General features: G+C 41.5%; 1 protein-coding gene across 2 annotated transcripts in view; it reads right to left on the reverse strand.

Moving 5' to 3' along the window:
• AK5 (adenylate kinase 5) overlaps positions 1–27,262 on the reverse strand; it is a 259,170-nt gene that overhangs the window by 64,673 nt on the left and 167,235 nt on the right. For both annotated transcript variants that reach the window (XM_070367844.1, XM_005896804.2), the window contains exons 9-10: positions 6,108–6,150; positions 3,741–3,785 (exon numbers count right to left, since the gene is read on the reverse strand). In XM_070367844.1, coding sequence (XP_070223945.1) covers positions 3,741–3,785; positions 6,108–6,150 — 88 coding nt within the window. The remainder of the gene's footprint in view (positions 1–3,740; positions 3,786–6,107; positions 6,151–27,262) is intronic.

Consider the following 27,262-nt stretch of genomic DNA (forward strand, 5'->3'; position numbering starts at 1 on the left):
TCCTTATATCTTGTTTGTGAGCAACCTTAGACTCTTTTTCAATCTTTTTGATCATCAGGCTTTATCCTGTGAGATCCCTTATCTAGTCTTTGGAAGGCATTTCTCTATAAATAGATACAGAATCCGTTCTTCATGAACAAAGAGGTTGTAATAGTCACACAACATTCAAAGGGCTAACAAGGTCCATCTTCGTCACTTTCCCTTTGGTCAGACGGTACACTCTCCCTGAACACTTTTTTGACTCAGATGGCAGGCAGTGCAATTACTTGTCCCCACTTAAAACTATTTTGCAAATGAGCAAGAAATAGCCAGCTTGAGGATGGAGAGGAGTTGGTGTTGCTTGTTCTCTGTAAGAAGGCAGCAGCCATATGGTATAAGAAGTGTCTGATTAGGCTCACAATTAACCTAAAAGCTCTCCTGCCAGAAGCAGCTACAACAGCAGCAACCTGTCTGTCAGTTCCAGTCCAGGAATTCTAACTGCTATTTCAGTTGTTATGGAAACTGACCACACTGCTTCCTAAAAAATTCACTATTCCAGCAAATATTAGTCATTCTGGGGCATCTAAATGAGTGATGCAGACACAGGGATGGAGGAGCACAGAGGAGGAAGGCTAGAGATTAGAGAAGACCTCACAGAGACAGGCTTCCCTGGTGGCTCAGCTGGTAGAGAATCGCCTGCAATGCGGGACACCTGGGTTTGATCCCTGGGTGGGAAGATTCCCTGGAGAAGGGAAAGGCTACCCATTCCAGCATTCTGGCCTGGAGAATTCCATGGACTCTGTAGTCCATGGGGCCGCAAAGAGTTGGAGTGACTTTCACTTCACACAGAGACCTGACTTTGGAGCAGAATTAGCCAGGGGAGAAGACATTTTAAGAGAGAGGACTGGCAAAAGTGAGGGAACTTCAAGAGATAATAGTGGTGCAGGTGGGCTTGGGGTTGAAGACTCGTGTGGGTGGAGTGGAAAAGGGGAAGACACGTGGAAAAGGGGAAGCTGACTCTTGTGGATTAAAGCTCATCAAAACTGTTATGGGTGTATCGATGGCATCCTGAGTATTTTTATGAGCTACAAATTGACCTGCAACAATACAGCCTTAAAATACCATCCTGCCATCTGCTGAGAAAGTACTGTTGACCCTTGAACAATGCGTGGGGTGCTATAGGGGTGCACCCCTATGCACCCCCACCCCCCGCCACACAGTTGACAATCCATGTATGACTTGGATTGTCAGTTCTCTGAATACTTTGTTCCTATGACTCCATGATTCCGAATCAGTGGATTTACCCAACCTGGGCTAGGTAATACTGTAGTATTTACTATTTAAAAAAATCAGTGCATAAGTGGCTCTGGGCAGTACAAAGCTATGCTATTCAAAGCTTAACTGTATTTAGAACAAAGGTGTTAATTTTCAAGCAGAATCCAGTAAGCAGCCTAGAAGAAGAACCATCTTTTTTTCTTTTATTGCAGTTGCTTTGTACCTTCTACAGTGCAAACAGTAAGCTGAAATCTTTTTTTTTTTTTTTTTTTTACTATAACAGTGACTGAATAACAAGTTGAAGTACAGGAGAGTTTGGTTGATATACATACATATAAAAACAAATCCTTTATTCAGGGAAGCAGTTCTTAGTGTGGTCTGTGGACCCTTGAGGGTCTTAAGGTTTGTCTGATGCCATATTTATATCATACTATTTCATTTTCTGAAGGGCACAAAGTTAGTAACAGGTGAGCTGAGATCTTTGGCTAGACCTGGCTAGATAGAAGCAGTATTTGAAAATACAATCGAAATTCAACTATAGTGCTAAACAACAGGTGAATCTGAAATAATATTATTCCCAGAGACAATAACAACAACCACAAAATATGCTGTACTATTTTTAAAAGCTTCTTTTTGTATTATTAAAAATACAGACTTCTATGTGATAGTAAAGACTCAATCTTTGGATTCCTGAACTTCAAGTTTAGAAAGTCTCCCCTCTTCCTATTTGGCCCCTAAGATAAAAGCTGAACAGAAAAAGTATAATTTATTGTGTATAGTCTAGATGCCCAGGTAATTAATTAAAATTTGTGTGGAAAGGGGAATTTCCTTCAAGATTGTGATGTGAGCTTCTCTTCAGTAAGGAGTAGATATAATGTGCTTCAAGTTTCTGAAAAGAATGTGGAATAAGTGCAACAACAGTCCATCCAGCTCCCTGGACTAAGGTCAGCTAGAGACAAGCAGGTCAGGAACAAAACTCAGTTGAGCTTAAGAATTCTCAGCACTTAGACAACGCTGTTCTCTTGGCTAGAATTCTTCTTCCTCTCACCTCCTACTAATCTTTTCAGTCACCCATCGCTTCTTTTAGTTGCCTGCTTAAATATCACTTCCACAGGGCCTTTCCTGATTACCCATTTTTTACCCCAAACACTCTACCTAACTTGTTCACTGTTTCAGCTCTTTGTTTCCTTCCTGATGCTTTTCAAGGTGTGTGATAATAATTTGATAAGTTCTCCTTTTCCTCTAAGATGGAAGCTCTGTGATCCCTGCTCACTGTCCAGCACAGGTCCAATATTCAGTAAGTAGCTGGTGGCTGATTAAACATGGTGGACAGTCTGGGGTGGCAACCCACATAAATTGGTGGTGGGATGCGGAAGGCCCTGGAATGGGGAACTACAGCCGTGGACCCTGATCTCCTTTCTGCCACCAGTTGTTAGCATGACATTGATCAAATCCCTTAAAGTCTCTGGGACTCAGTTTCCTCATCTGAAAATGAGGGAGATGTACTGAGAGATTTCCAAGGAAGCATCCTGACTTCAGAGTGTAAGATTCTAAGTGTATCTGATTATTTTTCTAGGGTGCTGATAACTGTTGTTTTTTTTTTTTCCCCACTCACTGAGGAGGTGTGGACCTTTTCATTATTTCTGAATATAAATAGGTATTTTCTGAAAAATGTACGGGTGGGTATATTAACTTTTCTGTAGACTTCAGGAACTAGAAGGAAAAGCACTAAGTTTTCGGAGGTTCTCTGACAACGCTTTGTCCTATTCTGTGTAGTTTTAATGCTGCACAACTAGACCCATGAGAAAAACTGGAAATCTGGCTCTCACACTAATTAGCTCTATGACCTTGGACAAGGTCCTTAAACTTCTGAGGCTCACTTTTCTTGTCTGTGTAATAGATATGTAATAGGGATGGATTGCCAACCTATAGGATTGTGTAAGGACCAAAGGAGATAATTTGGAACTTGATAAGTGTTCAGAAAATGCTGGTTAAACCCAAATGAATGTTATCCCATAATGAGTTTCCCAATGAGTTTCACTGTACGAGAGCATAAAACCAACAAAATTGTTTTTATTGTTAGCTACATGGAATGCAGGGTATGGTTATTAAGGTATATTTGAATGTGTGGTCACTGATGTATATAGTTCAGGGAGGAACAGGTCATTGTTCAAACAGAAAAGGTGTTAGATTTTAACAGACGGCATCCTCTTACCCATGGGATTATAATATATTTTATTATCATAGAACTAAATTCAGGAGTTTGCCATTCCTTAGACTCCTGCTTTGTCTCTGCTGAAAAGACACAAAGCCAGAGCAATATAAAACTGTATAAATGAGAGGAAAAATATGGAATCCTCAGGGGTATAATCTTGACTAAAAAAGGTGCAGGTCTTCAAAAACGGTTGAGAAATGAATAGTCTTCCTTCTGTACCACATTGTTATAATCAGCAGTTACAACTGAAAATTTGAGAGCTGTTACTCACCAATCATGAAAATAATTTTACACTTTTTCAAGTCTTCCATGAAACCTTTAAAATAAGAATAATTTAAGTTATACAGCAAGAAAAACTGTATTGAAACCCTGGTTTTATAATGTATAGTGTAGTATTATATAATATTCTATTCTGTATTATAGTATACAGTATTATCTATCTATCTGTCTGTATATATAATACATATAGAATAGAGCATAGAGATGAAACAAAAATTACAAAGGTGGTGAGTGAGAACTCAATCTTGGGAGCCACTGCTTTAAGACAAAGAAATGATTAGGGATTTTTGGCAAAGTGCAAAACTCTATAGAGTCTGTGGAGCCCTAAAAGATTTCCAGTTGTCATGTGGTGTCAGGAGGTGTTTATTTATATACACAATGCTACATTTCGGCAGGAATCCACTGTTGAGTGAGTGAAAGGCCCAACTTCACCAGAGAGAGACAGAGGTAGAGAGGGGGCAGGTGGGAGGGGGAGAGAGTGGTGCGTGAAGAATTGAGTTCAGGGTAGAAGAGGAAGAAGACAAGGGAGAAAGAGCTGGAAATAGAAGCAAAAGGTGAACTTGGGGGTCTTTGCAACCATTTGTTTTTCACACTAAAGGGCTTTTTTTTTTTTTTTTTAATTAAACAGACGCTTCATTCTTTTTACAGAATAGCCCATGGTGATGGGAAAATTCTATATTATCTGGAGCCTTCCATTAAGGCAATGTGGGAGACCTGGGTTTGATCCCTGAGTTGGGAAGATTCCCTGGAGAAGAGAATGGCTACCCACTCCAGTATTCTGGACTGTGCAGTCCATGGGTTTGCAAAGAGTTGGACACGACTGAGTGACATTCACTTTCACTTTCATTAAGGCAGATAGAATAATGCTCTCAACATGTTGGGCCAAATAGTCATTTCAAGTTCTTCAGACTTTCAGTTTACTTTTTTTTAGTTTACTGTTATGGAATTGAGCAACTTTTAATCTATTTATAATGTAGGACAGTGGTTGCTATTATTATTACTATTAGTAGTATGGTTCTATATTAGTCCAGTTTTAACAAAGAATGATGATACATTCAGATAATGTGGTCATTACAAATTAAGTTTATATGAAGTTTTTAATGACACGGGAACATGCTTATGTTATGATAAGCACAAAATATTGGAGATAATGTTTGTATATACACATGTATTCTCAGCTATGTAAAAGTAGGTATATAGACAATACACTGGAATAAAAATAAACCAGAATGTTAACTGTTCTGATTTAGAGGTCATAAGGTTTTAGATGGCTCTTATTTTCTAGCTTAAAAAGTTTTCCACATGAATGTATGTTAATTCTGTAACCAGGAAAAAAGGAGACTTTATTCAGCAATCAGTCAATCCCTCTCCAGTTGGGACTGAGTTGATTATTTGCACTTGGCTCAGGTTTAAGTGCCTTTTTCCCATGAATCACCATGATGTCATTGGGTGACTGCAATCTTCACATACTGCTCTTGCCATTATCATCAAATGACACTCTATCTACCTCCTCATGCTCATGGATCAGCAAGATTAGAGCTGGGGTTGTTTAGAAAGCCAATTCACTTACTTGTATGTGCTCACAGTCAATGTAAATATATTTCCATGGACCATAATTATAACAACATTTATTACAGAGTAGAAATGTTAGCAGGTAATTTTCCTAGAGCAATCATAAACGTTATCTTCTTTGGACAAAGTCAAATTTATGTTATTTTCTATTTCCAGTTTCATGTGGAGCTAATAATGGTTTTTAGTTTTTAGTTTTGGCAAGACTTTTAATGTGACAAAATTATGAAGTAGTATAATTTGGGTGATTCTTAGGTTGTATCCCAATGGCACACTACAGAGGAGCAACATTATGCAGGAAAAGGACTTTCACTTTCACTTTTTAGACTTAAAAGTCTAAAAAAGGACTTTTATTAGACATTCTTCTAATAAAATTTGAAGAATGTTGAATTAAAGTTAGCCAGTTCTCTTTCCTGCAGGACATGTGGGAGCCTTGCTGTGCTCCTATATATGTGAATCTTCCAAAGAGGATTGGGTGTTGTGTTTTTCAAACATTTTCACCAGTTACAAAGAGCATGAACTCTTTGAGCATCCTCTCTTCACTGAGCATCTCGGGGCTCATGTCCTCTGGGAGGTGAGGAAATACATCACTTAGTAAGGCATCACTTTGGTTCTTCACATGGACCAAGAGGGGAGAAATCCAGAATTCCAATCATAATCATGATCCCTGGCTGAGGGAAAAAAGTACATGCTCTTGGTAGGTTATTATCTCTTAGTGGTGTTTAATAAAAAAGATATGCTCAGAGCTACTAAAATGACAACTTTAGTCTGATCAGTAAAGGAAACTCACCTCCCATGGTGTCTTCTCCGAACACATTTAACTGGTCATCACCCTGTTTATTAAAAAAATCAAAATATTAGATGATAATACCAACAAGCATTGTGCTAAACTTCTTGCCGAGATGAATATACTTAACCTTCCAAACGGCTCTGTGAAAGAGGTACCATAACTGCCCACCTTTTACAGATGAAAACCATACTTATATCAAGAAGTTAGCTGCTCACAGTCACATAGCGAGGAACAAAGCCTGGGCTTCAACCTGGGCTGTTTGTGTCCAGAGTTAATGCTCCTTGTAACTGGTACAATATCATGCCTTCTTTTCCTTCGTGCATAACTACCTGTGGTCAGAAAAGCTGATGTAAAGAAGACAAAACCCTTAAGGACTTGAAGCTCACTGATAGGTGGAGTCACAGCTGCTTCACAAATAACTCCATGATTTACAGCTAGACTTAGCAAACTTTCTGGAAAGCACCAGAGAGTAAACATTTTCAGCATTGGGAGCCATGTGGTCTCACTATTTAGCCACCAGCCATACTTTGCTAATCCCGGAACGAAAGCATGAAATAAAGGAAGTTGGAATGACCAGATTTGATTGCCTCCCTTTAAAATTTTCATTTTCATTTTTAATCAAACAGTTACTCCATTCTCCTTATAGAAAAATACATGGTGTTTGGGGAAAAATCCAGAAAGAAAATTTGTAAAATTGCATTGGTGATTAATGACTGGTGACCTGAATGAGAAGGAAGTCCAAAAGGGAGGGGATATGTGTATATGTATGGCTGATTCATTTTGCTGTAGAGTAGAAACTAACACAACAATTTAAAGTAACTATACTCCAATAAAAATTAGTTTTAAAAGAGGTACTGGTGAGATTCCTCACTCCTACCTGTGTCTCCATACACCCCATTTTCTCACTTCCTCATTGCTTGTAGGTAACCACTCACAGGGTTTTTTTTTTTTTTTTTTATCTTTCCATACACACAAAAGTTGATTTCCAGATATCTATGGATACACTTGAGTGTAAGTATAGAATCTTATCCCCTGCACTACACAGAAAGAAGCAAACATTACATGTGCACATATGTTTGTAAAACACATGCTAATCTATGATAACACTATTCCTCCCTTTGCTTTCTCACTTATCAATATATTCTGGAGAAGTTTCTGTACCAGTACAGATGTTCTTGGTTACACAGTGTTCTACTGTATGGAAGGTACCATAGTTGTTATTATTTCTAACTAGTTCTTTATTGATGGACCACTGAGTTGCTTGCAATCTTGGACTATTTTTCAAAAAGTAGAACAAAGAATAAACTCACATAAATGGCATTTCATATGTACATACTTGTAGGATAAATTCCCAGAGAGGGGGCTGTGCAAAGAATAAACATATTTATAAGCTGATAGATTTTCCAAACCATTCTCCCTAGAGATTGTATAGTTTTTCAGGGACAACCTTTGGCTCATGCTTTGCTCTGGCCTCTTGCCTCTAATTTGCTACGATATAGGAGTCAGTTAAATGAGGTTGCTGGGTTGCATTAATGCTCCATTTAGATAAACTGCCACAAAAGCACTTTGTCTGAAAACAGAGCGTTGCAATCCTTTTTTAGAACATATGCCTTCAGGGCAACTTTACTGCCTGTCTTCTTAGATTTGCCTGTGTATCCAGAGCTATTCCAGGTGAGAGAAGAAGATTCAATGGAGTGGTTATTCAAGGACACATTTACATTAATGAACTCCTTTCCATGAATAGAAAAAAAGTCCATTATTCCTCAGTGAGCCTCCCCCTACTTCTGTTATTGAGATCATTTCATTTTTCAGCTGAAAGTATAGGGATGGTATAATCCATTTCTACCATCCCCTGTCCCTATTTTACAGATGAGGAAATTGATGGTTAGTGGTCACACGAGGGGTTCATGACCATGTCGTCATGTCCTTAGTGAAGCCAGGGTTGGGATGAAAACCACATCCCCTACCATATAGCCTGGCTAGTCCCATCAGCTTGGCTACCATCATGGATCTGTGAGTGTCCTGTTGCTCACCTGGCCAAGGGCTTCCCAGGTAGCTCAGCAGTAAAGACTCTGCCTGCCACTGCAGGAGACTCAGGTTCGATCCCTGGGTCAGGAAGATGCCCTGGAGAAGGAAATGCAACCCACTCCAGTATTCTTGCCTGGGACATCTCATGGACAGAGGAGCCTGGTGGGCTACAGTTTATGGAGTTACAAAAGAGTAGGACATGATTAAGGGACTGAGCGTGTACACACACAGTCACATAGTGAGGAGCAAAGCCTGGGCTTTCAGCCTGGGCTGTGTCCAGAGTTCATGCTCATGTAACTGCACCATCCCCCTGCAGCTAAGGGCAGACAGGGGTCTGGTTCCTCCCTCAAGCTGGGATGACTCTGGTATAAGCTGCTCCCCAGTGGTCGCCTTGAGATCAAGCTGAAGCTAATACCCAGCTGTCCTCACTTGCGGCCCTCTCCTGCATCTGTTCCTCTCTCCCAAGAGTGCACCTAATATCACACTCACAAAAATCTTCATGGAAAGCTCTGCATCTAGGGAAGCCAACTTGAGACAGGGACCTAATTGAAGCAATTACAGTTCACACGTTTACCTAAGATACAGCTACACAGAAAGATGCTCAATAGCCTTTGGTGGAAAACGACTGTTTAATCAGACTCTAATTATTGCTTTCAAACAGACATTGAATATATTCAGGTAATGCTAAGAGGAGACCCTGAGTCCTCTCCTTCAACTTTTATTATTATTATTATTGAATTATTAGACTTAAACCCACCTTATATACCAAATTGTATCAGACATTTCTTGTGTCTGGCTATCATGCCTTGGGAGTTTGTTTAGGGTTAATCTGAATTCATAAAATAATGCACCAGGTTATACAAGGGCCTATCTGACCTCTATGTGGTCTCTTGAGTCTGACCTGTTTATATCCACAGCACTTATTCACAGCCTTCTATGCTGTTTGCCCAAATGCCTCAAATGAGCCCCAGCTTCATTTCCATGAGTGCACTGATAGTGAACAGGCGTCTGGGGGCATCGATACAACTGCCAAAAGCTCTCTCTCAGGAGTGTGCTGCCTTGCACTCACTGACACGAAAGCCCAGGTGAATAGGATGTTTGGTTGGAGGGTGTTATTTTCCAGTGATGCTCAATAAACTTCATGATTCTAGTGTGAATCTTTTGTAGAAAAGATTTATTTGAACTCACACACACACACACACACGAGAAACAACTAGTGAAAGGCAACCACTTCTGGTTTTGGTGAAAAGATGCCATACAGCCTCCAGAGGCTCTAAGCCTTAGCTTCTTTCTTTTCAAATGCTAGGTGTGTTTTGCGTAAAAGCACTAATTTCAGAAAGTCAATTATATAAGGTTATATAAATTATATAAGGTTATATAAAAGCTTTATATAAGCAAAATGTTAAATGAGCCCTAGGAGAAATGGCTGATAAGGTGTTCATATCCAGTTCCACTGTAGCTGCATCTCGAGTGAGGTGTTCTTGGAGAAAACACAACCCACTGTTTCTGCCCTGGATGCCTGTGGGTGCCTCTGGGGGTTACAGCCTTTTACCTTGCTGCTGCTCCATCCACTCAACTCTTTGTCATCTGTAAGTCTGAATGCGTGGTTACGTGTTATAGGTAAGCTAGAATTTGGGGGCATGAAGAAGGATACCAAAACTGAACAAATTGACAAAAGAGACACTACAAATATAGGCACGGATTTATGTAAGTGCCATTTGTCACTCATGAGTATGGAGCCAAGACAAAGCCTGCGATGATACAGTTAATACTGGAGAAGGTGGGAAAAACTGCAGCAAAACCACTGGCCCCCCAAACCAACTCAGGTTGCCACATCTTTTTGTGCAAGATATTTGATAATAGGTTGGCAATTGATGGTGAGAAATCCTGTTGAAGTGACACATTTAGAATGCCAGGAATGGACTGATGGCATTATGAGGAAGCTGGATATGCACTACATGTGTGTTTTGGTCTCTATCTCTCTTCCCCAGTCATGCCAGATGCAGGAGGAGAGTAAAAGCAACCTGCATTCCACTTTGCTTCTCTCTGTGGATGTATAGGCAAGAAGCTACTTCTGCAAGGCTGGATGGATCCTGGTATTCTTTGTCAGAAGAGCAGCTATCTGGTGTGTGTGGATATTTTCCTTTTGGGTTGGTGCTCCTACATCTCCACCTTGAGGTATGGATGTTTTGTCATCCCAGTTCCTTGAATCATTGAATTTTTGGTTGGCAAGATCAAAATAGAACAACAGAGCTTCACAGATTTTCACCAGTCATAAGGCATTACGTTCGTTCTTCAACATGCTTTGATGGCAGCATGGTGTCTGTTCCTGGTTACGGAACCAGGGCATTGTCACAAGCAGATCATGTCATAAGATGAGGCTGTCACTTAAACAGTGCTTCACAGAAATGCTGGCAGCATTTCTACTGGTATGATCTCACTGGATCCTTGCTGCAACCCTGATAGGAATGACGCAACTGAGGTACTGTGGTACCTCTAGACTGGGATGTGTCAATGCGTGAGATTCCATTGCTGCCCAGAGGTGGGCTGAGAACTGACTTCAGTGCCCTGATACCAAGCTAGATTCTACATCAGCATCCTCTTACTGTGGGAGTGGTCGTGTCATCAGGTCCTCTACTGCCCCTCCTTCAGTAGATGGTGTTGATTTTTTAAAATATTTTTATATGTATATGTATATATACATTATATATATATTTGGCTGTTGTGGTTCCTCCTTCCTGTGCAGGCTTTTCTCTCTCTAGTTGTGGCAAGTGGGGGCTACTCTAGTTGTGGTACGTGGGCTTCACATTGCGGCGGCTTCTCTTGTTGCAGAGCATGGGCCCTAGGGTGCCTGGGCTTCAGTAGTTGCGGTATTTGGGCTTAGTAGTTGAAGTTTCTGGGCTCCACAGCACAGGCTCAGTAGCTGTGGTGCACGGGCTTTGGTGCTCCTTCCCAGATCAGGGATAGAACCCATGTCTCCTGCATTGGTAGGTGGATTCTTCTAACCACTAGGGAAGCCTGCCAATGTTGATTTTTAAAAATCCTTTTTGGGGACCACAAAACAAAACCTCCCCTGGGAAGGAGAGAGAAGTAGTAGGTCATTTGGGGAGTGTTTTTCTAGTTCCTGTTTGTCTTAAACAGTGTGTGTGTTTCATGGCATAAAGAATATGTGGGATTCAAGCTTCAAGTGGGATTACGAGAAAGAGGTTTTACATAACAATAAAATGGCACAGTGAGTAATTGTTTGCTCCAAAATTCACAAATATTGTAAGGAAAAAAATATTTTCTTTCTCTGGCACTGAGCACAGATACCAATCTAGTTTTTTTTTTTTTTTTTTTAATCTAAGAAAATGGATTTCAAAGAGATTCTGTAGTTTCTGAGACAGTATGAGGATGCATCTTTTCTAACCTTTTCACACTTTGACTAGTACTATGTAGATCATCTACGTTCTGGGAAAATCATAAAAGCTAGCATGTGAGGATTTTTTATTTAAATTTGTCTAACAACACTATCTCTGCTTATAAGAAGCAACGGCAGTGAAGCAAGGCTGGGGTTGAGGCACAAAAATGTGCTGGAGTTCTCAGAAGGGTTCATCTCACTGAGAACCAGACTCTTAACAGGAAGAAAGAATAATTTAAAAAGAACAACCAAAATTGTATCGTTTCCCCATTTTGGGACCTGAAAATGAGATTTTTTGGATTATTTTTCTCCATGCCACTCAAGGAACAAAAGCAACCAAAGCACCTCACAGGAACAATTTTTAAAATGGTTATTGGAACTGCTATTTGGGTGGCTATTGGGGTGTTTTTAACATGTGTGATCTCATTTGATCCCCTAGAAGACACTAGGAGGTACGCAGGTTTGCTATTTCCCATTTTTCAGATAGGGAAACTCAGGCTCAGAAAGCTTAGGTGGACTGTGCAGGAGGCTACAGCCAGTGGGGTTTCCTGATGCCCCAGCTCATGTTCTAGCCCCTCTCCTGCTGCCCAGAAGGAGCGTGATGACTTGTCCGTGTGTCAAGTGAGGAGGACAGAGCGTATCCAGCGACTTCACTACACGAGGGTAGGGAACACTCGTCATGTCACATGAATAGGCACGAAGGTAGATTCATTTGCTAAAAGAGGGACTGAAGCTGGATTCTGCTTAAGTGATTTGGAAGTGGAACTCTCAAGTTTTACTGGGAGAACCGTGAATGCAGTTTTGAAATAACTCAGACCTTCAGCTGGAGAATACTGGAAAATGGAACATAGCTTTATTGTATCAGCAGGAGGAAGGGAAACTGGTCCTTGAGAAATGCTTTGAGTGTTTACAGTTCTTTTCTAAAGCATGTTTTCATTTAAAATAATGTGCAATTTAAAAAAAAAAAGTATGAGAAGTGGTATGTAATTTAGTTGCACCCAAGAATTTATTTTACAGCAAGTTCCATTTCTCTTTCACTGAAGTCTACACAATTAGAGGTCTGCTTGTTGTGGAAGTACTTGTATAATTGAGTAAACAAGGAGGGAAAAATATAGGGGATGTGAGGTTAGCCTTTTTCCCATCTTACTAAATTGCAGTCTCTCTACATGAACTACTTTAAACAGTGGTTTACAGATCTAGTTCTTGAGGAGGAATGGTATTTTCTTTGTTTAGGTATAAATTGAAATGTTGGTGTCTCTAATAAGAAATTTTAAAGAAAGAGGCTTTTTCCTGATGTTTTTCTATAAGTTCCTGTTTTCATCAGCTCAAAAATATGTCCAACTCAAGTCATTGCTGGAAGACCATGGAGGAAACACTTGGTCTTGGTTTCACACTCCAGACATTGTCCCAGGGTTGTGCAAGGCTGGTTGTTCAAAGAAGGGAGTCAAGTTCTCATCCTGATTTCATTTCAAGTGACTGTTGACCATAAAGTCACACCTGACTAGAGTCTTACCAAGGAGAGTTATTTGGTCTTTACCACTTTTGTCTTACCTGCCTTAACTGCCTTCTGAGAAATCTTACCACCTTAGCTGCCTCCTGAGAAATCTGTATGTAGGTCAAGAAGCAACACTTAGAACTGGACATGGAACAACAGACTGGTTTCAAATTGTGTAAGGAGTATGTCAAGGCTGTATATTGTCACCATGCTTATTTAACTTATATGCAGAGTACATCATGCGAAACACCAGGCTGGATGAAGCACAAGCTGGAATCAAGATTGTTGGGAGAAATATCAATAACTTCAGATATGCAGATGACACCACCCTTATGGCAGAAGCGAAGAAGAACTAAAGGGCCTCTTGATGAAAGTGAAAGAGGAGAGTTTAAAAGCTGATTTAACACTCAACATTCAGAAAACGAAGATCATGGCATCTGGTCCCATCACTTCATGGCAAATAGATGGGGAAACAGTGGAAACAGTGACAGACTTTATTTTTGAGGGCTCCAAAATCACTGCAGATGGTGACGGCAGCCATGAAATTAAAAGATGCTTACTCCTTGGAAGAAAAGTTATGACCAACCTAGACAGCATATTAAAAAGTAGAGACGTTACTTTGCCAACAAAGGTCCGTCTAGTCAAGGCTATGGTCTTTCCAGTAGTCATGTACAGTTGTGAGAGTTGGACTATAAAGAAAACTGAGCACCGAATAATTGATGCTTTTGAACTGTGGTGTTGGAGAAGACTCTTGAGAGTCCCTTGGACTGCAGGGAGATCCAACTAACCCATCCTAAAGGAAATCACTCCGGAAGGACTGATGCTAAAGCAGAAGCTCCAATATTTTGGCCACCTAATTCGAAGAACTGACTCATTGGAAAAGACCCTGATGCTGGGAAAGATTGAAGGCAGGAGGACAAGGGGACAACAGAGGATGAGATGGTTGAATGGCATTGCCGACTCGATGGACATGAGTTTGAGTAAGCTCCGGGAGTTGGTGATAGACAGGGAGGCCTTGCATGCTGCAGTCCATGGGGTCGCAAAGAGTAGGACATGACTGAGCGACTGAACTGAACTGAACTTTTGTCTTCCGATTCTTTGTATAAAAGAAATAGAATGGCAAAGCTTAGAGTCAATCATTGGACACTACAGCGACACTAGTCTCTCTTGAGTACTTTTGTATTTCGGTGCTATGAGGTTACAACTGTTATGAGACAGTCTCAGCAAAATGGACAATCAAGTTAATTATCAGAATAAAACATGCCAATGGCACCCCACTCCAGTACTCTTGATTGGAAAATCCCATGGATGGAGGAGCCTGGCAGGCTGTAGTCCATGGGGTCGCTAAGAGTCGGACACGACTGAGCAACTTCACTTTCACTTTTCACTTTCATGCACTGGAAAAGGAAATGGCAACCCACTCCAGTGTTCTTGCCTGGAGAATCCCAGGGACGGGGGAGCCTGGTGGGCTTCCATCTGTGGGGTCGCACAGAGTCGGACACGACTAAAGCGACTTAGAGGCAACTTAGCAGCATGTGTGTTTATGCATTTTCTAAGGAGAAAAATATTGCCCGGGGTCATCATCCTTTGTCTCACTATCCTTCTGTCAAAGGGGCTTCTCAGGCAGCACTAGTGGTGAAGAATCTGCCTGCCAGTGCAAGAGACTCTTGTTCGATCCCTGGATCAAGAAGATCCCTTGGAGGAGGGCATGGCAAGCCACTCTAGTATCCTTGCCTGGGAAATTCCATGGGCAGAGGAGCCTGGCGGGCTACAGTCCACAACGCCACAAACAGTTGGACAAGACTGAGTGACTGAGCAGTACACAGCTTTCTGTTAAAAGGAAGTAAGGCTGGGAGATGGCAGATCTGGATGGGGTGAGCAAGTGGAGGCTGGAAGGACTCCTTGCTAACTCCTCCTGGTTCCTCTTCCTTCTGAGTCCTCTGCTTGTCACAGATGTGCCTCCTGCTTTCTCAGTGATCTGAAGCATTTCATGTTTATCACTAACACAGACACAACAGCTTTCCAGGGACCATCCACACATCCACAGTCCAGCTCTGACCTTGCCTCAACTTCTCTCACTTTTGTTATAATCCACCTGAACGTCTGTGTTCAATTCCTTGAGGTTTTAGGGGTTAAGGTTGGGTGAGGAGTGGGACACAGTTAGTGATCGCTGAGCACAGAGCAAAGAGGAGCTGAAGGTGACCTCCCAGCTGGAGACAGAAATCAAAGAGGCAGGTTGAAAGAAGTGTTTGTTTCATTAGAAACAATCCTTGGACCTGAAACCATTAGGCTATAGAGTCTACAAGTCCCAGGAAGGGCTCAGGAAGAGAGTAATGTGGAGAGACTGTGGGGCACTTGCTATCTATAGCTGGTATCTACAACTTGGATAAATTTCATGTTGTTTTGCCCAAGCAACTCTATATAAGACAAATGAGTCTTAATTTTCCTAGAACTTGACTCGTTTAATCTGGCCTCTGACTCCCTGCTTACTATGTTTGCCCAGCCTGAAATGGCTTCCCTTTGCCCTAAGTTTTTTTTTTTTTTTTTTCTTTGACCCTGCTATGAGGCATGTGAGCTCTTAGTTCCCTGAAACCTTGCCCCCTGCATTGGAAGAATGGAGTCTTAACCACTGGACCATCAGGGAAGTCTTGCCTAAGTTTGTTAATTGATAATATTCTGCCTGTCCTTCCATTTCCTCTCCTCCCTGAGCCCTCTCCAGTCACTGCTCTATCAGCAAACTCCAGGTACATGAGTCATTTGACCCAGAGCATCTGTGCATGGTAAGAACAGTGACAAGAGAGGGTAACATTTTTTGGAACACTTGTTACATGCCGGACACAATGCTGAGCACTTAACAAGAATGACCTCGTTTAACTTTAACTGCATCATTTTATGTGCAGGATTCATTTTCACAATAACCCCCTTGAAGATAGGGGGCCGTCTTTTATCTTTTTTGTACCCCCAATGACTGAGATGGAGCTGTGCAAAGTAAAGATTTCTAAGTGATAAATACAGTAAGTCAGTTTTTTTCTTTAAGAACAGTTGTATAAAAGATATAATGTATAGAACTCTCCAGAAAGAAAGGCAGAAGGTGGCTCAGTTAGTAAAGAATCTGCCTGCCAATGCAGGAGATGTGGGTTCACTCCTTGGATCAGGAAGATCTCTTGGAGGAGGATATGACAACCCACTGGTTGTCAACCTGCGGTATTCTTGCCTGGAACATCCCATGGACAGAGGAGCCTGGCTGGCTACAGTCTGTGTGGTCACAAAGAGTTGGACATGACTTGGCGACCAAATCACCACCACCACATATTTAATTGGAATTATAGAAGGGCAGAAGTAAGGTAAGGAAGAAAGGATTAAATATCTAAGATTCACAGCTGTCCAATTGTGGAAGGGTTGATTTGGAAGGTGGAGAGCCCCCAGCATCAGGAGTATTCAAGCAGATGCGAAATAACTGTCTGCCAGTGAAGAGATTCTTAGACCTTGTAGGAGGTCAGACTAGATGCCATCTAAAGCAGCACCCAATGCTGACACTTTACTGTTCATTCAACAATCCTACAAATATTTATTGAGCTCTGTGGTAGACAGAATGATATCCACATCCTCAAAGATGCCCACTGCCTAATTCTTGGAAGCTGTGAATACATTATCTTACATGGCAAATGTGTCTTTCAGATATGTTTAAGTTAAGGCTCTTGAGATGGAGAAATCATCCTGGTTTATCTGGGTGTATCTAATATAACCACAAGGATCTTTATAAGGGAGAGACAGGAAGGTCACAATCAGAGAGGATGTGATTACAGAAGAAGACGTCAGAGAGATGCTATTGTTGGAAGAAGCCTACAAGCCAAGAAATGCGGGCAACATCTAGAAGCAGAAAGAGGTAAGGAAAAGGATTCTCTTATAGTTCTTCCAGGAGTGTTACTTAGTGGCACCCTGATTTTAGCCCAGTGAACCCACTTTGGATTTCTGACCTCCAGAAATGTAAGGTGACAAATTTGTGATATTTTTAATCTACCAAGTTTGTTACAATAGTAATGTGTGCCCAGTCATGTCTGACTCTGTTTTTGAGACCCTATGAACCATAACTCCAGGATCCTCTGTCCATGGGATTCTCTAGGCAAGAATACTGGAGTGGGTTGCCACTCCAGGGGATCTTCCTGCTAAGGAATCGAACCCACGTCTCCTGCATTGCAGACAGATTCTTTACTGCCTATAGCAGCAACAGGAAATGAACACAAGCTCCTTCTACATGCTAGGAACTGTCCTAGATGTTGGGAATGTAATAGTAAATAAATAATCTTGACTTACTGAGTATATTAGGTGTTTGAGTTTGTAACAAAGGGTTACAAATGCTGTTTATCCATGGAAACATTTATTCGAGCAGGATTCTATATGGAAGAAGAATGGAGCTACCTCTTAGTGGAGGTAGGATGGGAGGCACTGGAGTCCTGCCAGGGCCACCTCTTCTGCCCTCCTCCCAACCTCCCTTGGCAGACAGTCCTTGATCCCTACTCAACAGCCCACCTTCTTTCAGGCAGAGCCAGCTCCCTCTTCAGATGCTGAAAATGCCAAATACTTGCTTTCCCATCCTCTGCATTATGGGCATGGGCCTGTGACCAATTCTAGGTCAAAAGGGTGTGAAAAAGCAATCTTTTTGGGGGACAGGGGAGGCTTCAGAGGACAGATTTTCTCCCTATTAAGACGAGAGAACAACATGCATGGGGAAATTCACTTCATATCCATTCCATTTTTGCATATGGTTGTGTGAGGAAGCACTATTTGAAGGGACGATTGTGCGACCTTGAAGGGAGATGCTACTCACAGGCTGAGGAGGGCAGATGGGAAAGAACCAGCCTCCTGGCGGACTCTAGTTCAGTACTCTAAGAACTTGGCTGTGGGACAGGCCTGGCATGAGCATGTGCTAAAACTGGCAGTCTCACGGTTTTTGGGAAGGATGCTTTGTTGCTGCCATTCTTGCTTTTTATTACACATTATGATTCCTTCATGTTCCTTATTATCAACTTAATTTGTTGTGAGTTGTTTACGTAACGCTACTCTGTGTGGTAATAGTTCTTTGCATCGACAAAAATGGCTCTTTGAGGACAGACTAAGCTCAGCAAGTTCGATAGTTCACAGATGAACCTCCAGACTACTGCAGGCACAGAATCTGTGTGTCTAGACACCCCAGTGTGCTGGCACAATAACACCCCAATGTGCAGGGTTAGTTTTTGGGGTGAAAGTACTAACAGGCGAGTTACGTAGGCAGTGGAGATGTTTTTTAACATTTATTTATTTGTTTATTTGGCTGTGCCAGGTCTTAGCTGTGGCATGTATGATCTTTTGCTGTAATGTGTGGGCTTCTCTAGTTGTGGGCACAGGCTTTGTTGCCCTTTAGCATGTGGGATCTTAGCTCCTGACCAGGGATTGAACCTGTGTCCCCTGCATTGCAAGGTGGATTCTGAACCACTGGAATGCCAGGGAAGTCCTGGAGATGATTTTTAAAAAAGCATTTCAGTGCATTCTAAACCCTGAAATAACACTTCCATCATTTTATCATATTGGTTATAACAATAACTACATTTATTGGGCATTATCTCACTTAATTTTCTCATCACATCAGCTTATTGAAAAAGGTGCCACATGCCATGGGGGTAACAAAGTCCATGGGCCACAACTACTGAAGCCTTGAATGCCCTAGAGCCCGTGCTAGACAAGAGAAGCCATAGCAGTGAGAAGCCTGCTCACCGCGACTAGAGAAAGCCCATGTGCAGCAATGAAGACCCTGCACAGCCCCCTCCCCGCAAAATTAAAAATTATAGCTTCTAAATGTGCCATTAAAATAAGAAAATTCAAAACCACAGAGACAAATTATGGGGTTTGGATTGTCTGTATCCATATGGTGTTTTTTCCCTGCAAATTCAAAAACTGTTTTGGAATCACCAAATACTGGCTGAGTTTTTTGTTAAATAATTATTTTATATTAAAAATGACTTTTACCTATGAATTTTTTTTATTGAAGTTCAGTTGACATATAACATTAGAGTAGTTTCAGGTGTACAATGTAATGATTTGATATTTGTATTTATTGCAAAATGATACTATAATAAATCTAGTTAGCATTTGTCACCATAGTGAAAATAACTTATAGGATGTACTCACTTAGCAACTTTCAAGTATGCAATATAGTGTTATTAACTATAGTCACCATGCTAAACTTTACATCCCTATTACTTACTTATTCTCTAACTGGAAGTTTGAATCTTTTGATCCTACCTCATATCTCTGGCAACCACCAATCTGTTCTCTGTATCTATGAATTCGCTTTTTGATTCAGCATATAACTAACGTCATATAGTACTTGTCTTTCTCCATCTGGTTTATTTCACTTAGCACAATGCCCCCAAGGTTCATCCTTGTTACAAATGAGAAGATTTTCTTCTTTTTTATATATACATTCATTTTCTTTCTTCTTTTTTTAGTATATACATTCATTTTCCTAATCCACTCTTTCTACCTATACATATTGAGGCTACAAAAACACTTTAAATTTTTTCTAGTCTTGTGCCTCAAATATATTTGCCCTCTCTTTTCTAGCATGCGGTAGTTCTCAAGTGTTGCTATCAAAGAGAAGTATCATGTGCTGAGCTCCTGCCAGGCACTATAGCAGATGCTTTCACGGATACCTCATTATTCTTATGCTAATACCATGAAGCAGCTTTACTACCCTCCATTTAAGAGTGCAAAAATTAAGGCTCTGAATATTTTAGTTTATAATTTTATTGCCTTCAAAAGAGGGAAAAGGCATATTGGTTGTTAAAAATAATTTAGTAAAAATTTTTTATTGGAGTGTCATTGATTTACAGTGTTGTACTAGTTTCAGGTATATAGCAAAGTGAATCAGTTATGTATACACATAAACCCACTCTTTTGTAAAGATTCTTTCCCCATATAGGCCATTACAGAATATGGCCTGTGCTATACATCAGGTCCTTATTAATTATCTAACTACAGTTGTAGTGTTTATTGTTACAAGATAATTTCGCTGTTGGTCCTTTTCTGCATCATCATGTCAGTCTGTGATAGGTTAGTGGCAGCTGTAGCCTCACATGTTCACTCTTGCCTGCATTCTTGCCCTTCATATCCTCTCCTTGAGAGGTGAGTCTTATTCTGCAGCCTTGAATCTGTGCCAGTTGGCCTAGCTTTAGCCAACAGATTGAGGAAGAGATGCTGGTGTGCCATTTCTGAGGCTACACTTTGAGAACCTGGCATGCTTCCACATTCTCCCTTGCCCTTCCCCTCACCATGAGGGTAAATCTGAGGTAACCTGTCTGAGGATGGGACACCATGTGGAACAGTTCCATTCATCCCAGAGAGGCCATCCTAGACCAACCGGGCCCAGGCTGACCCGGCAGCTGACCAGTTAGAGTTCTGTAAAGAAACAGAACCAGTAGGATGTAACTCCACCTATGTATCTCTATCTCCAGCAGAGATTTACTACAAGGAATTAGCTTACATAACAGTGGGGGTGGTTAGGCAGCTCTAAAATCTAAGGGACAGGTTGGCAGGCTGGAAACTCTAGGGCAGGAGGTGACACTGGAGACCACAGAATCTCCTTTTCCTCAGGGAAACCTCAGTTTTGCTCTTAAGGACTTTCAACTGATTGTATGAGGCTCACCCCTATTATCAAGGTTAATCTCACTATTGGTGAGAATGTAAATTGGTACGGCCACTATGGAAAACAGTATGGAGGGACCTCAAGATATACAAATAGGATCACTATACAATCCAGCAATTCTACTTTGGGGTTTTTATATGAAGGAGATAAAATCACTCTCTTGAAGAGATACGGCACTCCTATGTTTATCATGGCATTATCCACAATAGCCAAGATAAGGAAACAGTGTCACTGTTCATTGATAGATGAATAGACAAAGAAAATGTGGTATATACTCAAAATAGAATATTATTCCCTATAAGAAGAAGGAAGTCCTGCCATTTGCAACAACATGGATGGATCTTGAGAGCATATGCTAAGTGAAATAAATCAGAGAGAGAAAGACAAATACTGTATGATCTCACTTATATATGGAATCTAAAAAAAAAAACCCACTAATAAAGAGAACAGACTGGTAGTTGTCATAGTAGGATGGATAAAATGGGTGAAGACAAAAGTCAAAATTTTCAGCTCTAAGATAAATAAGCCCTGAAGACGTATATACAGTAACAATATTGAATTTCTCTTTGACAGATACTAAGAGAATAGATATTAAACGTCATCACAAAATAAAACTGTTACCTATGTGTGGTTATGAATGTTAGCTAGAGTTATTGCAGTGATCATTTTGCAAGATATATCAAATTATAATGTTGCATACCTAAAACTAATGCAATATTATATGTCAATTATATCTCAATTTTTAAAAAGATAATTTTCATTACATAAAGTCAACTGATTGCAGATTTTTTTCCCCCAGCTGTGCTGCATGGCATGTGGGATCTTAGTTCCCCAACCAGGTATGGAACCCATACCCTCTGCTTTGGAAACATGGAGTCTTAACCACTAGACTTCCAGGGAAGTTCCAACTGATTTCATATGTTAACCATATCTACAAAATATCTTCCCTGTAATGTCTGGATTGGTGTTCAATTAAATAACAGGGGGCTATAGTTTAGCCTGGAGAAGGAAATGGCAACCCACTGCAGTATTCTTGCCTAGAGAATCCTGTGGACAGAAGAGCCTGGGTGGGCTGCTGTCCATAGGGTCACACACATAGGACATGACTGAAGTGACTTAGCATGCATGCCTGCATTGGAGAAGTAAATGGCAACCCACTGCAGTATTCTTGCCTGGAGAATCCCAGGGACGGAGGAGCCTGGTGGGCTGCTGTCTATGGGGTCGCAGACAGTTGGACATGACTGAAGCAACTTAGCAGCAGCAGCATAGCTTAGGCAAGTTAACGCATAAAACCATCACACTGTGAGTGAGCCCAGCTGAGTACAACCTTTATCAGGGGATCTGCTCAGCCAGCCCCAGTGTCTCAAAGTGTGTTAGTCACTCGGTGGTGTCCTACTCTTTGTGATCCCGTGGACTGTAGCCCACCAGGCTTCTCTGTCCATGGGATTCTCCAGGCAAGAATACTGGAGTTGGGTAGTCATTGCCCTCTCCGGGGGATCTTCCAGACCCAGGGATCAAACCCAAGTGTCCCACATTGCAGGCAGATTCTTTACAGTCTGAGCTACAAGGGAAGCAAGAGAAATAGTAGATGGATGTTATTTTAAGTTCTGGGCAATTTCACAGCAGTAATTCACTGACACATAGCACCTCTTGTTTTAAAACAGTATTTGGAAATTCTTCAGGCCAGGACTCTGCCCTCTTCACTGCGGCTGTTGTAATTTCCCCAAGACAATGCAGGTGAGTGCTGACACACTGGTTTCTGGAGTGACCTAGCTGTGTGCCTCCTGGAGCACTCTGTACTTTACATTGCTTCTTTGTTTTAAAATCTTAGTACAAAGTTTCACAGGAGGAAAAGAGAAACATTTTATTATCTTCTGAAAAGGCCTTGACAAAGACTATTAGGGGGATACTTAAAAGAGACTGTTAACACTGAGTTGGAAAAGCACACATCCAACCCAATACTAAAAAGCAAACAGATGTAGGAGCCAAGAAAATCAGCCTGCTCTTTACTACTGCTCAAAGGCCCTCAGACCGAATGGTGTGCAGAAAAAAGAAACAACTGCCAAAGCAGAGATAAAGGAGATTCAGGTAGGACAAGTGTATTAGAGAAGTTAACTCTTCAAAGCTGGGGCATTCAAAATGAAGGGCTGAACTGCTGCTGCTGAGAGACGACAGCCCTTTCCCTGTGGCTGCAAATGGGAGGTGACCTGTCTCTGAGGCATGGCTGCCTTGTACAGTTCTGCAGTTGTGCACTGTCCAAATATTCTGCTGGGAGGGGAGTGGGGCCTGAATCCACTCACCAACCTGTGCATCCTCAAGAATGTGTGTGTCTAGAATGGGGGCGGGCTTTTTCTAGTTTACACAAAGGCACTTAATGAGTTAGCAGTGGTCTGTCTTCATAAGGTGTGTGCTCAGTCACTTAGTCGTGTCAGACTCTCTGCAGCCCCATGGACTATAGCCTACCAGGCTCCTCTGTCCATGGAATTCTCCAGGCAAGAATACTGGAGTGAGTTGCCATCCTTCTCTAGAGGGTCCTCCTGACCCAGGGATTGAACCTGCATCTCTTGCATCTCCTGCATTGGCAGGTGGATTCTTTACCACTAGCACCACCTGGGGAAAGTGGCTTGTGAAGTTTCGTCAACTTTTTTTCCCCTATTAAATATTCAGGATAGAAAATAAACTATGTGTGTAGGGGGAAGCAGATGAGAGTTTTACAGCTTTTGCAAATGCCACTTCTGTGGTTTTAGTCAGACAGCACTCTCTCCACACTCCTGCCCTCACCTATTCTGAATAAATACACCCTGTGTTTATAAGCCTGGTGCCTGCTTGCTTATCCATGCATGTTTTCAGGCCAGGCCTCTAGCCCAGATTTGACCCAGCCTCAGCATGTAAGCCTCTCTTCTGCTGCTGCTTTCTGCCTCCCATCCTAGGAACCACCATTTCTTTCCTACTTATACAATGAGACTGTTTAGAGAATCGGATACTGTTTCAAGAATCGGATGAGGTCTGAAGAGAAAGGGCAAGGTTTCAATGCAGTGTGCTTATTGATTGTGAAACTTCTCTGCTTTGGGAGAGGGGCCAGACTGGTCAGATTGAACACATCTTATGAGCTCAGATGATCTCCTTCTGCTGAAGTGGAAGGACATGAAACGTCAGAGGATAATGAGAAATGTTGTAAAGGTTGAAATCATTCCTTATCATTGTCTCTTCATGTCTTTACTGCATATGAACTAAAATAAAAAAATTAAAAGTCCTGAAGAAGAATACATATGGAGGAGATTAAATCATGGATTTGACACATTGGTATTTATTTTAGAAAAATAACTGGGTAAGTAATTAACATATGAATGGGCAAAGGTATAAATTCCAGGTAAAAGGTACAAACTTACAGTTATACTAAATCCTAGGGATGTAATCCCAGGGACAGAGGAGCCTAGTGGGCTGCCATCTATGGGGTCGCACAGAGTCGGACACAACTGAAGCGACTTAGCAGCAGCAGCAGCAGGGATGTACAGCGTGGTGACTATAGCTAATAATATTGTATTGTTTATTTGAAAGCTACTAAGAGAGTAGATCTTAAAAGTTCTCGTTAGAAGAAAAAGTATTTGTAACTATGTGTGGTGATGGATGCTAATTAGACTTATTCTGGTGGTCTTTTCACAGTATATACAAATATTAAATCATTAAATACAGATCTATATAAGACAGGGTTCTAGGAAAATTATAGGTGCTCCGTTGTGCACTGGGGTTAGGGAGTGGGTGCTAAGCTGGACAAGTGGGAAAGGGGGGGAAGGTGGGTGTCTCAAGAAGAGCCCTCAGCTATTGCAAAAGAGGAGCAGCCCCCACCCAAGAGGAGCTGAAGGAGGCCAGCTGGGCTGGACACAGAGTCAGGAAGATGGGAGCCTGTGCACGGAGCCATCCGGCAGGGCCTTAGGGCCACAGTGAGGCCTCGGGGCCATGGTGAGGACACAGGTCTTGTCCTAGGAGCAGAGGGCAGAGAGGCACTGAGGGCTGTAAGCTAGGAAGTGACATGACAGGTGCTCTGTTGTATTGAGATCATTCCATGATCCATGGTTTGGAGGTGTCCTTCTGTCTAAAGTGATGAGAACAGCCCAGGCCAGAGGGTGGCGGCTCAGAAGCAATGAGATGATTGGAAGTAAATAGCAAATTATTGTACATAGCTAAGGTTTTATTGAGAAGAGCATGACAATCCACTCCACTACTCTTGCCTGGAGAATCCCATGGACAGAGGAGCCTGGTGGGCTATAGTCCACAGGGTTGCACAGAGTCGGACACGACTGAAGTGGTGAGCAGCAGCAGCAAGGTGTTATTATAGCCTTCGTTTCTTAGTATAATATGTCAAGGCAGGAGTTATTTTTTGTGTCTTCAGAAAAGTCACATCTTTTGTTGGAGGTTATAAGTCTGGGGTCAAATCCAGTGCTAGAACCCACCCCACCCACTACTCTTACCTATTCTTCCCCTACTGGCTCCACTCCACCACCTTAAAAACTGAAATCTACCCAAGTGGCCTTTGGCAGAAGCTGGATGGAAGCAAACATTACCCCAGAAAACTCTGAGATGAAATCTGGGGCTTATGTTCCCAACCTTAGCAGGCCTAGCATCCAGCTTGGCAGGGAGGGGAGGACGGGACACAAGCTTGAAATGCAAAGTGAAGAAGTGCAGAGTCTTAGGAAAGCCTTGGGAAAAATAACCCACCACACACATTGCCTACCATCTTTCTTTCTTTTTAGAAAAAGAATGTTAAGCTCAAGAACAGCTAGAGTACATTTGTTTCTTCTTTTTTTTTTCACTTAATTGAGCAGTTGCCACAGTAACTCAAGAACAGACTACTCATTGCCTTCAGTGAATTGCAGATACACATTTTTCATCTCCTGAAAGTGGCAGTGAGCTTTTAAAAAAGGTAATCTTGAGCTGCTGCTTTTTTCTCCTGGCCTGGTATCAGTATTCTTTCTCCATAGGACCCTGAAGTGGCAGCACTTTGCTTTCATGAATAAGAAAAATATGTCTGGGGAGACAGGGTTTAGAAATTTCATCAGGATTCAGGGCTGCCAGCCAGTCAACAACACCACTCCAGGCTCATCTGTGTCACTGTCTGCTCCACCTGCCCCTGGCTGTTCCTGGTGGGCATGGCCATTTCCAACCTCAATATTCAGCCTTTTATCTTTACTAAGAATGACCTGCCTAGCTTCCTACAACTCCTCTTGTTAGAAGACCCATTTTAAGACCAAACTCAAGAATCTTTCTCCTTCTTCTCATTGGGATTAATCTCCTTCTCTGATGTGCTTGTAGAGAATGTCATATTTCTGTGATATTGTACACTACACCACGGTCTGTCCTATATTACAGTTAGTTGTGTATTTTATCTTCTCATCTTTCACGGTGCCTTGAACAAAAAAGACAAAGTGGTTCCCTCTTCATTAACTCAGAGCATGTCTTTAATTTCTTAGTATAATGGACATCTATAGGACTCTCTGCTCAGCACCCATTCTGCCAGTAAAAATGGGACCCTGGCCACAGGTGACTGGGTCCAGAGTGCACTGAAACCACAATTAGACATCCTTCTCTCTGAATACAGACACAGAGAGATTGGCTTCTGTGTTGGCCAGACCAGTTGGTAGACCACCATGTAAATATGACCAGTAAAACAAACAGGTCTGCAAAGAGAGAAGAGAAGATAACGCACAGCAGGGTGCAGACATACACTGGAAGAAAATTCTTAATGGTCCTTCAGTCGCTAGTTCAGCATTGTTCCTACTGCTCAGGTACATTCTTTGGATGTGTGAGATTCCCAAAGCTTTAGAATAAGTTTAACCTTTGCTGAAGCTAGTTTACACAGGTTTTTGTAACCAGCAACTAAATGAATCTTAACTAAGGTACTCACATTTTTGTAACATGCTTGCCTTTCCCAAGAGACCAAGATGTTTGAAGGTGAGGACTAAAAGAATCTTAAGTTTGATAACCCCAGAATTTGGCATTGTGCCTGACATTTAGAGGATGTTCAGTATACAGTTGTTGAATTGCCATATCAGCATTTTCTTGACTCAGATGGATGCTTAATAAAACTTGTAAAGCACGAAATCAACGTGAGCCTAACTTATTGCCAGACTAACTCCACTAAGCTCTGACCACTCACTTTTCTCTAGAGAAGGGGAGTGTTTTGGGGAACTTCTCAATTGTTCAGAAGTCCAGAAGGGAGAAGGGGTGCTAGTTATTGCGCTCCCTTCAAACATTAGAAGGGAAGAAGGCCCTCCTTCCGACATTTTCCTATAATTTTTTGAAGTAGTTCATTGATTCACACCCAATTAATCTGTACTTATGATAATCTCATAGGATTATCCATTGGGGTTGGACTTTTTGTATGCCATTTAAAAAAAGGATTTGATGCAAAACTGCAAATAAAGCAGCAGGGACACAATTAAATTAGTCAAGAGAATAAATTTTCAGATAACCTGAAGGAGTGCAGAGGTTCTAGTTTACACAGAACTGATATAAGTTACTTTTCTTCATTAAAGCAGGGTTCAAGTTATTAG

This window comes from Bos mutus, chromosome 3, assembly GCF_027580195.1.
Source record: "Bos mutus isolate GX-2022 chromosome 3, NWIPB_WYAK_1.1, whole genome shotgun sequence".
In the NCBI taxonomy this organism is placed as follows: Eukaryota; Metazoa; Chordata; class Mammalia; order Artiodactyla; family Bovidae; genus Bos; species Bos mutus.